Source organism: Panthera onca, chromosome X (assembly GCF_046562875.1).
Source record: "Panthera onca isolate mPanOnc1 chromosome X, mPanOnc1 haplotype 2, whole genome shotgun sequence".
In the NCBI taxonomy this organism is placed as follows: domain Eukaryota; kingdom Metazoa; phylum Chordata; class Mammalia; order Carnivora; family Felidae; genus Panthera; species Panthera onca.
The window spans coordinates 101,283,959-101,297,748 of NC_138357.1; the positions used below are offsets into that span (position 1 = coordinate 101,283,959).

At 35.7% G+C, this 13,790-nt stretch overlaps 1 protein-coding gene across 10 annotated transcripts in view; it reads left to right on the top strand.

The window, feature by feature from the left end:
* The window catches only part of DMD (dystrophin), a 2,113,538-nt gene that overhangs the window by 271,491 nt on the left and 1,828,257 nt on the right, over positions 1-13,790 (top strand). For all 10 annotated transcript variants that reach the window (XM_081792827.1, XM_081792829.1, XM_081792824.1 and 7 more), the window contains exon 2: positions 12,153-12,214. In XM_081792827.1, coding sequence (XP_081648953.1) covers positions 12,153-12,214 — 62 coding nt within the window. The remainder of the gene's footprint in view (positions 1-12,152; positions 12,215-13,790) is intronic.

A 13,790-nucleotide genomic window follows, 5' to 3' on the forward strand; every position in this document is an offset into this window, starting at 1 on the left:
GCTCTATTTCATGATAACTTCTGTAACCATCCAAAAACAATATTTCTACAATTTTTGCATTGTGTTTTTCATACATTTGGTGTTACTGATTATTTGTATGAACATACAATTGTGTGATTATATAAGGTTCTAGTCATAATGCCGATTTGTTAATATAGCATAAATTCTATGATTAAGTGGCAGGGGATGGGAGGGAACTTTTATCCACTATGAGCCGACACAGCCGTTCAAATTATTTTCTGGGTCCATCACCTCCCCACAATAAAGAGCAATTGACCTATATGAGAAAGAAGCAGCATTTGCAGGGGAGGCAAAGGGTCAGACAGGTCATCCATAGCATTTTACATTGTGGTAAGAGTCACGACAGTCATGCAAGATACAGTGAAGGGCAATTTCACCATATTCCAGAGTGTAATTTACCCAGAAAAATCAAGGGAGATTTTTTTTGCAAGAAATATTATCTATTCCTATTTTGTATTCCCTATAGTGATGAAAACAAATACTTGAGACCCAAGGACAAATTTTGGGAGAAGATACTGAAAAGTGATTTTATACAGAGCGGGTGCTCAGTGCATATTTTTGGAAATGAATTGATGATTAAGACAAAGGTTTATAGTTAACAGAGCAGTTTAAGCAATATGGTGAAGTGCAGGGAAAACACGTTGGCCTGGGACTTCGTAGATTTGTGGTTTAATTATGGTATTGATTAATCATTTGATTTATTCAACCAGTTCTTATTACGTATCTGTTTCTGCCTGAATACACCGTATTGGGTGTCAGGAGTTACGAAGACATAGTAGTCCTACTGTCTAAGTGCGTTTACATACAGAAGTAATAGGTGGTATGTGGGCTCCATTATAGAAGAGAGTAAAATATTTGTATGTATATGTATGTACACACACGTGCATGATAATAATAGAGTTTAACAAATGCTGCAGTGTTTGTGTGTATCAGAATTGATGAGTTCTTCCATAGACAGAAGGGTGATTGTGAAAAGTTTCACATTTGAACCTGATCTTAAGGCTGAGAGTTTTCAGGGACGCCTGGGTGGCTCAGTTGGTTAAGTATCCTACCTCAGCTCAGTTCATGATCCCACGGCCCATGAGTTCGAGCCCCACGTTGGGCTCTTGGGTTCTGTGCTGACAGCTCAGAGCCTGGATCCTGCTTCCGATTCTGTATCTTTGTCTCTGCTTTTCTCTCTCTCCCCCCCGCCCACCAAAAAAACCAAATAAACATTAAAAAAAGAGTTTTCAAGTCACATTCCTGGGACTCCATAAGCAAAGGACTCAAGTAAGAAAGTGTGTAGCTTGTTCATCGAGACTTTTGGTTTGTGCGACTAGCGTAGACCTGGTAGGTATGTGGGAGTATCTGTGAGTGCCGATAGGCATGATGGATATTAACTTTATAAAAGTATTTGGAGTCAAACTATAAGGGCCCTTATTTGCCCTTCTGAATAATCTGGCCTTTAACCTTAGGACAAGCATTTCTAAAACTTAAATAATGACTCAAGAGTTACTTATTTGGTTCCTAGATAGATGATGAAGCCATTCATTGACAGGAAGAGTAGGATAATGTGACTTTATTTGGGAAGATGAATGATATTGCTAAGGTACCTACAGGACATCTAAGTGGAGGTATTAACTTGAGTCGGCTCTGTCAGTGTCAAACTCAGGACATTAATCGAGATGAAAAATACAGATTTAGATATCAGTGTCATCAGTATCAATGTGGTGGTTGAGGTGAGGTAAGAAGTCACTTTGTTTAGGGAGAATAAATGTAATAGACCAAGATAAGAAGAGATGAAGAATAGATAGGACCCTGGGGGAATGCCAGCATTCCAAGGGTGAATGGCAGAGAAGTCAGTGAAATGGATTAGGGGATTGCTCTTGTGTTGGGAGGAGAACCAAAGACCGTGATATTTCAGAAGATCAGAAAGCTTGTGCACTCTTTCTAGTAACATCATTCATTCTAGGGGCTTCACTTACCACATGCCAATTGGCTTGAATCTCCCAAATCTTTACCTTCAGCTCAGATTTCTCTCTTGCACTTGAGGCTCTTAAATTCAGTGGCCTGCTGTATGTATCTTTCTTTTTGTCTCAAACATCCAAAAGGCACTATTTCCCAATTCTTCCTGGGACTTCAGAATTCCAGTTTCAGTAGTATCATTGTCTGTAACTCTCCCAAATCCCCTACCTCCACCTATAATTAATAACTAGTTCTTATCAGTCATACCTATTGAACATATTTTGCCTGCATTTACCTTTCTCCAGTCCCACTGCAATTCACCAGTACAGGGCCTGGATTATAATGATAATTGTATGGACTATAATTATATGGATTCTTACATGGATTAGAATTATAATCAGCTAGTTGGTCTTCTTGTTTCCAGTCTTAACACTCCCAATATATTTTCCATAATGTGAAATTCATTTTTAAAACACAAACCAGTGGTACCTGGCTGGCTCAGCCAGTCGAGCATGTGACTCTTGATCTTCGGGTTGTCAATTCAAACCCCATAGTGGGTGTAGAGATTACTCAAAATCTTTAAAAAAAAAAAAAAAAAAAAATATATATATATATATATATATATATATATATATATATATATATATATATAATATTGTCATTTCCATACTTGAATTTCCTTTGGTTTCTGTCTTCTGGCTAAAATTTAAGTCTCTTCCTAATTTGGCTAATAATTAGTTTTCTTTTTTCTAAAGTCATCTTGGCCATGTTTGTCCTTCTCCTCATCCTTCTCTTGTTCCATGAACAGACCATACTCCTCTCACATCCTGATAGTTGTGCCTGATCTTTTTATTATCTGGGGTTCTTTTTACCTTTTATACTTGTATATTCTTAATTAACTTTCAGAACGCAGCTCACACTTCATTAAGGAAGCATTGGATTTGTCAAGTTAGGTTGCTTTCTGTATACTTTTTTTCTTTCTTGAGAAAAAGAGACATAGGCAGTATGAGCAGGGGGGAGGGCAGAGAGAGAGGGAGACAGAGAATCCCAAGCAGACTCCACACTACCAGTGTGGAGCCCGACCTGGGTCTCAAACTCCAGAAACCATGAGATCGTGACCTGAGCCAAAACCAACAGTTGGACGTTTAACAGACTGAGCCACCCAGGCACCTCTCTATATACTTTTGACGAAACCCTATATTTTCTTTATCAGAGAACTTACCCATGTATCTGCAATCTATTTGTTTTGTGTGTGTCTATTTCTCTCACTGTGCTGTAAAGGCAAAAGGGTCGGAACCTTATCTTTTATACACTTGTATTTATGTCACCTTGTAGGTATCAGTATATGTTTGTCACTTGTCCTACTACCCTTCAAGAGGAAATGCTATGCAATAGTTTGCTATTGGTGCTCTCAAAATTACCATGCATTTAGCAATTTAAAATCATACCTGTTTATTATCTGAAAGTTCTTCAGATCTGAAGTCTGAAATTGACCTCACTGCACTAAACTTAAGGGCCATCAGTGTTCTGTGCCTTCTGGAGACTTCAGGGAAGAATCCATTTCCTATCTTTTCCTTTTGCAGAGGCTACCCGCAGTCTTGGGCTCATGGCCTTCTTCAGTCCTCAAAACCAACAACTTTGGCCCAAGTTCTTCTCATGCTTCCTTCTCTCTCTGGTCCTCCCTCGTAGGCTGCCCTTGATTACCCAATATAGGCACCCTATCCAAAATTACCTGATTTGCCAAATCTAATTCCATCTGCAACCTTAATTCTCCTTGCTGTAACGAAGAGTTTTAAAATACTTCAGCTCATTTTATTTATTTTTTTTCAATATATGAAATTTATTGTCAAGTTGGTTTCCATACAACACCCAGTGCTCATCCCAAAAGGTGCCCTCCTCAATACCCATCACCCACCCTGCCCTCCCTCCCACCCTCCATCAACCCTCAGTTTGTTCTCAGTTTTTAACAGTCTCATGCTTTGGCTCTCTCCCACTCTAACCTCTTTTTTTTTTTTTTTTTTTCCTTCCCCTCCCCCATGGGTTTCTTCAGCTCATTTTAAAAACAAATGAGTTTTAACAAAACTTCTTCAGAGATTTTGGGGAGTGGGACATGAACCTCTTAAGTGAGGACCATTTTTCTGTATACCACAGGTTAATAGAATTAATATCTGCAAAGAACAAAAGAAGAGGTCTGAAAAGTAAATTTGGTCTTCATTAACTTAAAACACCTTTATTGAGCACTGACTGTGTAACACATTCTGTGCTAAGTGCTGGGAATACAGTTACATTGTATATAGTCGCTGTCTTGGAAATCAGAAAGGATATAGGTGATATTATTAACAACTCGTGTAGGGTGATGAGCAGTGAAAACTGCATTACATTGACTGTAGTGTGAGTGGGAAATACGGAAACCTTTTTGACACTTACTGGTTTTCTCTTCTTTGTGTAGTAATTTAATTATTTTAGACCTCCTCATTATAAAATGACCACAAATGTCACCTTTGGCCCTAGCATTCTGTAATCCTATGATCAAAAGCTATTACTCAGATTTAATGGAAAGCATTTTTCATGCCATTCTCATTCTACTGTCTTCCACTTTGCGTTGCCATTTTGTGGTATTAATAACGTGTTAAATCCATTTTCTAAATATGTCCTGAGTTTTGGGCCTTCCTTCATAATGTTCCACAGTATCATGTAACCTTATCTAATGTTTACCATTAATCTTCCACATTTCTCATTTCCCTTTTTCTCATTTTTCGTGGAAGCAGAGAATAGAGACCATACTACCTCTTCCATGCAACTTAATTGTCCTCTATTTAAAGTGAAATAAACTCATATCCCTTTGTATTTCTTCACCATATGTATTTCTAAACTGTTAACAACTCCAATATGCCCTTCTAGTTCTAAACTTGTATTTTCTGGGTCATGTAAGTGATGAGGCTTTTCAGTTAACATACTAATACCCCAAAGAAATAATTATTTTAAAAAATGTATTTCTGGCACAGGTTATGATTAACTTCCCTGTGTAATGAGGATAATTTGTGGTATGTATGTAACTGAGTTGTTTGCTTGTTTTGGTTTTTAAGTGCTTCTGCTCACATTGTCTTATCTGATCCCATGATCTCCCTCCCACCTTCCTTTATAATTTCATCCCATGCTCTTCCCTTCTTCAGAGTTCAGAGTGCGACAAAATGGAGTTAAATATAATGAAGAGCATGCCTTTTTTTATTTGAGTATAGTTGACACGCGTTATTCCATTAGTTTCAGGTGTACATTGTAGTAATTTGACAAGTTTATACATTGTGCTATGTTGACCACAAGTGTAGCTACCGTCTGTCCAGTTACATGACTACTATGATATCATTGACTCTATTCCTCAAGCTCTGTTTTTTATTCCTGTGGCTTACTTATTCCATAACTGTAGGCTTGTATCCCCTGCTCCCCTTGACCCATTTTGCCCAGCCTCCTCCCCTCTGGCAGCCATCAGTTTGTTTTCTGTATTTATAGTTTTCATTCTGCTTTTTGTTTGTTCATTTTTTTAGGTAACATTTATGAGTGGAATCATAGGGTATTTGTCTTTCTTAGTCTGACTGACTTCACTGGGTATAATATCATCCAGGTCCATGCATGTTGTTTCAGATGGCACTATTTCATCCTTCTTATGGGTATGTAATATTCCACTGCATATATATACCACATTTCCAGCATCCGTTTGTCTTTTGATGGACATTTATGCTGCTTCCATGTCTTAGCTATCGTAAATGATGCTACAATAAACATAGAGGTGCATATATCTTTTCAAGTTAGTATTTGTTTTCCCTGGGTACATGCCCAGTAATGGAATTGTTGGATTGTATGGTATTTCTTTTTTTTAATTTTTGAGGAACCTACATAGTGTTTTTCCACAGTAGCTGTACGAATTTACGTTCCTACCAACAGTGCACAAGGGTTCCTTTTCTCCACATCCTCGCCAATACTTGTTTCTTGTCATCTTGATTTTAGCCATTCTAATAGTCATGAGGTGATAGCTCATTGTGGTTGTTGTTTTTAAGTTTATTTATTTATTTTGAGAGAGCATAAGCAGGTGAGGGGCAGAGAAAAGGGGGGACAGAATCCCAAGCAGGCTCCACACCCTAAGTGCAGAGCCTGACGTGGGGCTTAAACCCATGAACCATGAGGTAGTGACCTGGGCTGAGTTTCAACCAACTGAGCCACCCAGATGCCCCTCTCATTGTGGTTTTGGTTTGCATTTCTCTGATGATGAGTGAAACCACCAGCAAAATAAAATGACAATCTACTGAATGGGAAAAGGTACTTGCAAATGACATCTGTGATAAGGGGTTAATATCCAAAATATATAAAGAATTCATACCACTCAACACCAAAAAGCCCAGATCAATCTAATTAAAAAAAGGGCAGAGGATCTGAGTAGACATTTTTTCCAAAGAAGACATGCACATAGTCAACAGACATATGAAAAGATGCTCAGCATCACTAATCAAAAGAGCATGCCCTTTTAGTGTCTTCTCTTTCTGCTTTTGCCCTTGCATTCTCCTTCTAAAGATTCGTCTTTACCTATGAAACTTTTTTCTTTTCCTTTTATTATTATTTTTTTTTTTTTGCTCATTCAGCTAGATTCAACCTAGCTATCAACTTCTAGAAAATGTCTTCCCTAACATTCATATGGCTGCATATCCCTTTGTCTCTGTGTTTCTTTAATATCCTTTGAATATATGTATCGTTGTTTATATAAAATGCTTAATATTTATATATCATTTGTCTGTATTCTACGAGGTTGTGGACTTTGGTAAAAACTGAGTTCTCTTTATCTTCTCAGAAACCGCTACAATGACCAACAGATGCTAAGTATTCTTTAAGTAATTAGTTTTGGTAAATATTCTATAAATTCCTACATAAAGAAATGATTTCATTATATCTGAAAATCAGCTCTCTGAGTTAAAAGGCAGTTAATACCTTTATTTCACAGATAAAAGAGACTGAGGTCTGGCATCTCTAAGGCCGCCATTCTCGTAAGTCCTGCACTGGGACTAGAAGCCACTTCCCCTGATTTAATGTTCTCTCACTTTGCAAACTTTATTTTTGTGCAGTTACTCTTGTGAATCATGAATCTTGCAATTTAATTATCTCACATTTATAGGCGACTGAGGGTCTCAAGAATATAAAAGTTAATAATAGGGCAAAAGGTCATTGCAGTAATCTTAGAAAATATGAAGAACCAGATTTATTGGGTAAAAAACAACTTTATTAGAAAGGGTTAATTAATTCTGAGATGAAATACAATTTTTATGTCATGGTAGAAAGCTAATTTTATATGAGTTTTCCCTATAGAGAGAAGAAAATAAAATGTTGGTCACTTTTTGCAATTTATGAAGCAGTAGTTCTTCACTCCTTGACACCTCCAGGGAACAGTTTTCAACTAAATTGTTCTGACAAAGATTTTGTTCTTTGCCTTTCACATTAATATACTCAGGCATATTTTCATTAGTAAAAGAAAACCAGTTTAAAAAAAAACCCTAGAGAAAACAAAATAGAATATGTGCTTCTTGAAATGACTAAACGGCAGTATATAATTACTTCCTAGTAAAACAAATATCATTCTTTTCTCATCCTCTTTGTTGTTGATTTCACATTCATATCTTACTCTAGACTGTGTCTATAATTACATATATGTTTTAAGTACCAAAATAATCTCTAAGATCTATAGCAATTTATCTTATATGTATGTTTATGTGTATCAACTTCAGATTAACTATGGATATGTAACTGTGCTTAAAATGATCAACTTCAAAAATTTTTTTTAAGTTTATTTATTTTTGAGAGAGAGAGTGAGAAAGCAGAAGCAGAGGAGTCGAGAGAGACAGAGACCGAAGATTCAAAACACCCTCTGCGCTGATAGCCCTAAATCGGCACTCGAACTCATGAACCATGAGATCATGACCTGAGCAGAAATCAGACACTTAAAACAATTGAGCCACCCAGGCACCCCTGAAATGATCAACTTTTAAGTTATATGAGAAATACCAATGGAAATGGATAGATTTAAATATATAAAAGTAGGGGCGCCTGGGTGGCTCATTCGGTTAAGCGTCCAACTTCAGCTCAGGTCACGATCTCTCGGTCCGCGAGTTCGAGCCCCACGTCGGGCTCTGGGCTGATGGCTCAGAGCTTGAAGCCTGCTTCCGATTCTGTGTCTCCCTCTCTCTCTGCCCCCCCCCCCCGTTCATGCTCTGTCTCTCTCTGTCTCAAAAATAAATAAACGTTAAAAAAAAATTAAAAAAAATATATAAAAGTATAAATTTTTGGAGTAGTAAAAATGAAATGAAAATGAAAAGAAATATGGCCACTTGGGAATATATATTCATTCACTGACTGAGAGTAAGTAGCTTAATTTATGACTGTGATTCTTAACTTGGGATTCATGATAATAGGAATCTTCTGCAGGGAGGTCAGTGGACCCTATGAAACTGTATGTAAATATGTCTGTATAGGCATTTTTTAATGTAGAGAATGAATATTATTTTTATCAGGTAGTCAAATGGACTCCACAACTTGAAATGTTTAAGAACTACTGATTTATTAGCTCATTCCAGTTCATTTTAAAATATCAAGTGCTCAATAGATTCATGAGGAGAGGATATAAACAAATATTTTGATAAATGTAGAAACATGTAGAAGAAGTTTCTAAAACATGTCCTACTAAATTAGGTTCTCATTAACGTGAGCATCAACTATCTCCTTATATCTAAAGAAGTAGCAGTTGCTTTAAAAATAAAAGTACCAAAGCGTCTATCAGCAGCAAAACCTCATTCTTTCTAGTACCACTAAAAATTGGTATGACCACTGGTAAGGTAATATGACAATATTTAGTAAAAGCCATAAAAGTTTTTTTTTTTTAAATATTGATCCATTAATTATTCTGGGGCAATTATATACCAGAAAATGAAAGAGAAAACATGAAGATGTTCATTGTGGTGGAATCTCTAATAGCAAACAAAAGGAAATGGCAGCCCATATGATATTTATGATAAAATAAGTTTAAAAAGGCAGAATATTATTGTGACAATGTAAAATATATATTTATGGGGATTGTAATATGTAGACACATAACCTTAGGGTGATAATTTAGTATCAATTTTAATACTAATTTTAATATTGGGGCACCTCGGTAGCTCAGTCAGCTAAGCGTCCAACTCTTGATTTTGGCTCAGTTCATGATCTCATGGTTCCTGAGTTCAAGCCCCCATTGAGCTATGTGCTGGCAGCATGGAGCCTGATTGGCATTGTCTCTCTCCCTCTCTCTCTGCCCCTCCCCCACCCACGTTCTCTCTCCCTCTCTCTCTTTCAAAATAAACTTTTAAAAGATATTAATTTTAGCGTTAATTAATTTACTTATCTTCAAAATGTTTCCATAATATTAATCTATGGCAAAACTTGAGCACTAAATATCAATTAGTAAGTACAGGAGCCTTATTATTTAAAATATTAACAAACAGATCATCTAACATCTTAAGGAAGGTTCATAGTTCAAATCTGGATAAATCCATGTAGATGTGCAGGTTGTAAACTATAAAATTCCAGGATGTCATTCACATAGATTACAGCATACATGGAATTCCTTGGATTGTTTAAAATAGAGGCTCTGAAATCATGGTTATTTTGTGTTTGTGTTAATACGTTCAACTTTTGTGACTTCGATTATCTTATGGCACTCCATATTATCTGTGCAAATATAATGCGGAGTTGTTGATGTGAAAAGCCATGGACTTTGATTCAAATCATCTGTATCAGGTTCATGTCTGTGATTTACTGGCTTTATTCCTTCTGAGCTTGAATTTTTTACTGTATAAAATGGCAAATTTCATATGGATTGAGATGACATATATAAAACAGCTCTATGAACAATAAGATACTAATAAATGTTATATATTTTATAATAAAATCAGTCATAATTCACTAATAGCATATTTTTCTTATATTAAAAACGAAGTAAACAAGACCTGGTGAAGATGTTTATATGACGAAGTTCGCCTTTAGTGCTGTTTACACAGGAGATGCATACTCTTTTGCACATAATATCAAGGTTTCCCTCCTGCCTTCAAGGCCTATCTACAAATCACTCTTTGTACATATAATTGAAATCAATAAAAATATTGCTTTACTACCTACTTTTCAGTGAAAAGTACATGGAATAGATCTCTTCAAATGTCTTCCTATTCAGCTTCTGATGAAGGTGGTTGGGCTTGTTTTAAAACCTTAAAACGTGTGCCTTCAAATGACTCCTTTACTCTCCTGTGTCTGACAGGATTTACACGCACATAGAAGAAAAAATAGGTAGCATTGCAAGTGAAGCCATTAACTTTTAGGAAAATGGGTATATGCCGTTGAGACATAGATGTACTCACAAGTCTTCCTGCAGCAAGTCCATGAAAATGGTGAAAAGTTTGACCATTTGAAATGTTCTGTTAATTTATTTTCTTATTATCAGAAGGTAGTACTGAATTTAGGGAAGTATATTCACAAGAGGCTAGATTAGTTTCAGAAACTATTACTATTTTTATTTATCCACACTTGTCAACAAAGAAAAAACTTCCATACTGTAACCGTGATTTATCATGCACTGTATAGTTAATGCTGGTATCTGGCCCAATGCATAGTAGTTTGTGCGACTAACGAAAATAAGAAAAAAGGATTTTGTGATGCTAACTAAAATTTTGTCATCCCGGAAAACAGTTTTAGGTTTATTATTCATCCACTGTTATGTCATATCACTTAAGAGTATCCACTTATAGATTAATAATGTGCTTTAAAGATAAACAGATGTTCTTGGTACATGGATACGTCTGTCATAGGACAGTTGTTCTTTACAATAGACCATCTTTTTTAGGGAGAAGTAGTGGAGATTTACTGTTGAAAAAGAATATGCCAGCAAATGAGGTTATTTTGTTAGGGCATTTCAATAACGGTTCTTTTGACCCAATGTAAATAAAATGTAAAACCTCTCCATTTTAAATCTCTCTCAGATGTACTGATTTATTAAACACTAATTAACATGATTGCATTTCCAGTAATTTAAAGGTAGGCTTTGGCTTTAGAAAAGGATTTCAGTAAATCAAGATTGATTATTTTTCTGTCCATTTAACTCCATACTAATTTCCAACCTGAAGAAAAAGACATAATTTTTAGAAGCCCGAGTTCTGTGAAGCTGTTTCTTAATAATTTTCCACCGTAATCTCTTGGTATAGGAAGCCCTTGGAGATTTTTCCTTTGAGTATTTATATGTAATCCACCAAGGATATCATTTGCATTTTGATTTGAAATTTCCTGACTTTTGGATGCAAAGAGGTAGTGGAAATTTTGGAGTTGTGAGATACCCCCTCCTCTAAAGCATTTGCATGTTTATCAAACGTTTGCTGAGATCTTGGTTTGTGCAGACAGTGCCAGTTTCTGGGATGCAAAACCATGCTCCTGTAAGGGGAGGGGCTATGCCAGGGGCCCATGTTAGAGTGTGGAGGTATTACAAAAGAGGGGAAAATCATTTCTCTGTGGACTGGGGATGGGGGTGAGGGTGTAAGAGGAAAAGCACCGGAATAGTTTTTCAGAAGAGATAACAGATAATGGGTTCTTCTGATAATACTAGAGTATTGACTGACCATAGGATAATAAGTAGTATCTGCTTGGGCGCCTGGGTGGCTCAGTAGGTTGGGCGACCGACTCTGTCTCAGGTCGTGATCTCACAGCTCCTGAGTTTGAGCCCTGAATTGGGCTCTTTGCTGACAACTCAGAGCCTGGAGCCTGCTTCAGATTCTGTGTCTCCCTCTCTCTCTCTGCCCCTAACCCACTCGCATTCTGTCTCTGTCTCTGTCTCTCTCAAAAATAAGTAAACATTAAAAAAAATAGTATCTGCTTTATTCAGATGAGACTACTTTTCTGTAATGCCTTTATATAATTTTGGAATGAGTATAGATTTGACCATATCCATTATTTTTCACATCTCATTTTAGTTTGGATGCCTAATACCAACATCACTTCTGTTTAACTTCATTATCAATGAATTTAATCCCAACTATAAAATAACACTAATGCATAATAACTGAGAGTTATTTTGGTTGTGAAATATCATATTCAGAATTCTTAACTCTTAATCTTTTTAAAATTTTACATTACAGATGAAAGAGAAGATGTTCAAAAGAAAACATTCACAAAATGGATAAACGCACAGTTTTCTAAGGTAAGGATATTTTGTTACTTCTCTTTTAAGATAGAATGTAAGTGATTGAATTTTCAAAATGAACTCTACCTGTGTAAATTTAAATGTCCGTATTGTTTTTATCATAGTGTCATTTTGCTTTAGCTGTGCAAATGTGGGAATATTATGTTGACTTTTAATTAAGGAAAAAGCTGCAGAATATATGGTAAAGAGAAATCATTTAATTAGAGAAAATGTGTCTTTGAATCTTAATGATAATGTGAGTTTCTTTAATTACATCAGTCATCGAAGAATCATAACAGCAGTCTTCCGCCAAGTAGTTGGTATATGTCACACATTAGCAGAAGATCTGAGGGACTTTTACTGTCTGGAAGTGATCATTTTTTTGTCCCTTTTGGTCTTTACCAGCTCATGAAAAACTCATATAACTGCCTTGAATCTGTTTGGCCCTGTCACGTAGGGCATGTGTCAAATAATTTAAGATAAGAAGATTCTCCTCTTTTTCTGCAGGCATCAACCCATGCTCTTCATAAAGTTTATTTTGCAAATGCAACTTAATTTATAATCCATAGATGGCACAACTCCAGATAGTTATGTGTGAACACAAAGTAAAATGTTCTTACCTTGAAAACTAGCAGTAAGAGTACCATGTAAGGAGGTTTATGTACATTTTGAGGTTAGAACGACTTGGATTTGTGTTTAATAACTCTGAATTTAGGCAAATCTAATGCCTTGTGAATCATTTTTCCATCATGTATATGAATATACATATATATTGTCTACCGAACACATCAACTCCTTATAATGGATATAGAAAGGTAATAAAATATGGTCCCCATATTCAAGCTTCAGGAGAAGTAAAATAGCTAATAATGGTTATTTTGCATGTGATAAGGAGGATTAACAGGGTCAAGATAGGTGAAAATTCTGACCACAATGCCTTATGGGCTGAATATATGTGAATCACTCTCTTCATGGTTCTTTTTTTATAATAAGTCTTGGGAATGGATCCAGAACAGTCTACTGGGAGAGGCAATATAAAAAGTGTTCCCATTAGTATTACAAAAGGCTTTCAAGTATCATCCATTGTTAGTGATACTTTGTGGCAGAATTTTTGCCAGGTAATCTTCAGTATTTTAGCAAGAAGTAAAGTTACTGAATTTTAAATATGCAAATTTCATTTACATTTACTTCATTAACAAGTAATAAGTTGTTAATACAGAACTTTACATAATAAACATAAAACAGGAACACGTATTTTAGAAATCTAAACTTTTTTGGAACTAAGTAGGTGCAAGTAATAAAAAAAAGTTGTAACAACACTAATGAAGAAGAATAAATGAAAGCTAAAAGCTAAACTCAGAAATATGTAGGATAGGAATTCCTAATTCCCATAATATATACCAGATGGATGTATATGGTGTATATATGTGTGTGTGTGTGTGTATATATATATATATATATATATATATATATATATATATATATGGATGTATATGGATGTTTATTGCTATATCTACTGGTCTCATTAAGATTTTCTAATTTTGGAATTTTGAAACAGGCAATGGATAAAAGTTTTCGAACAAATATACAGACA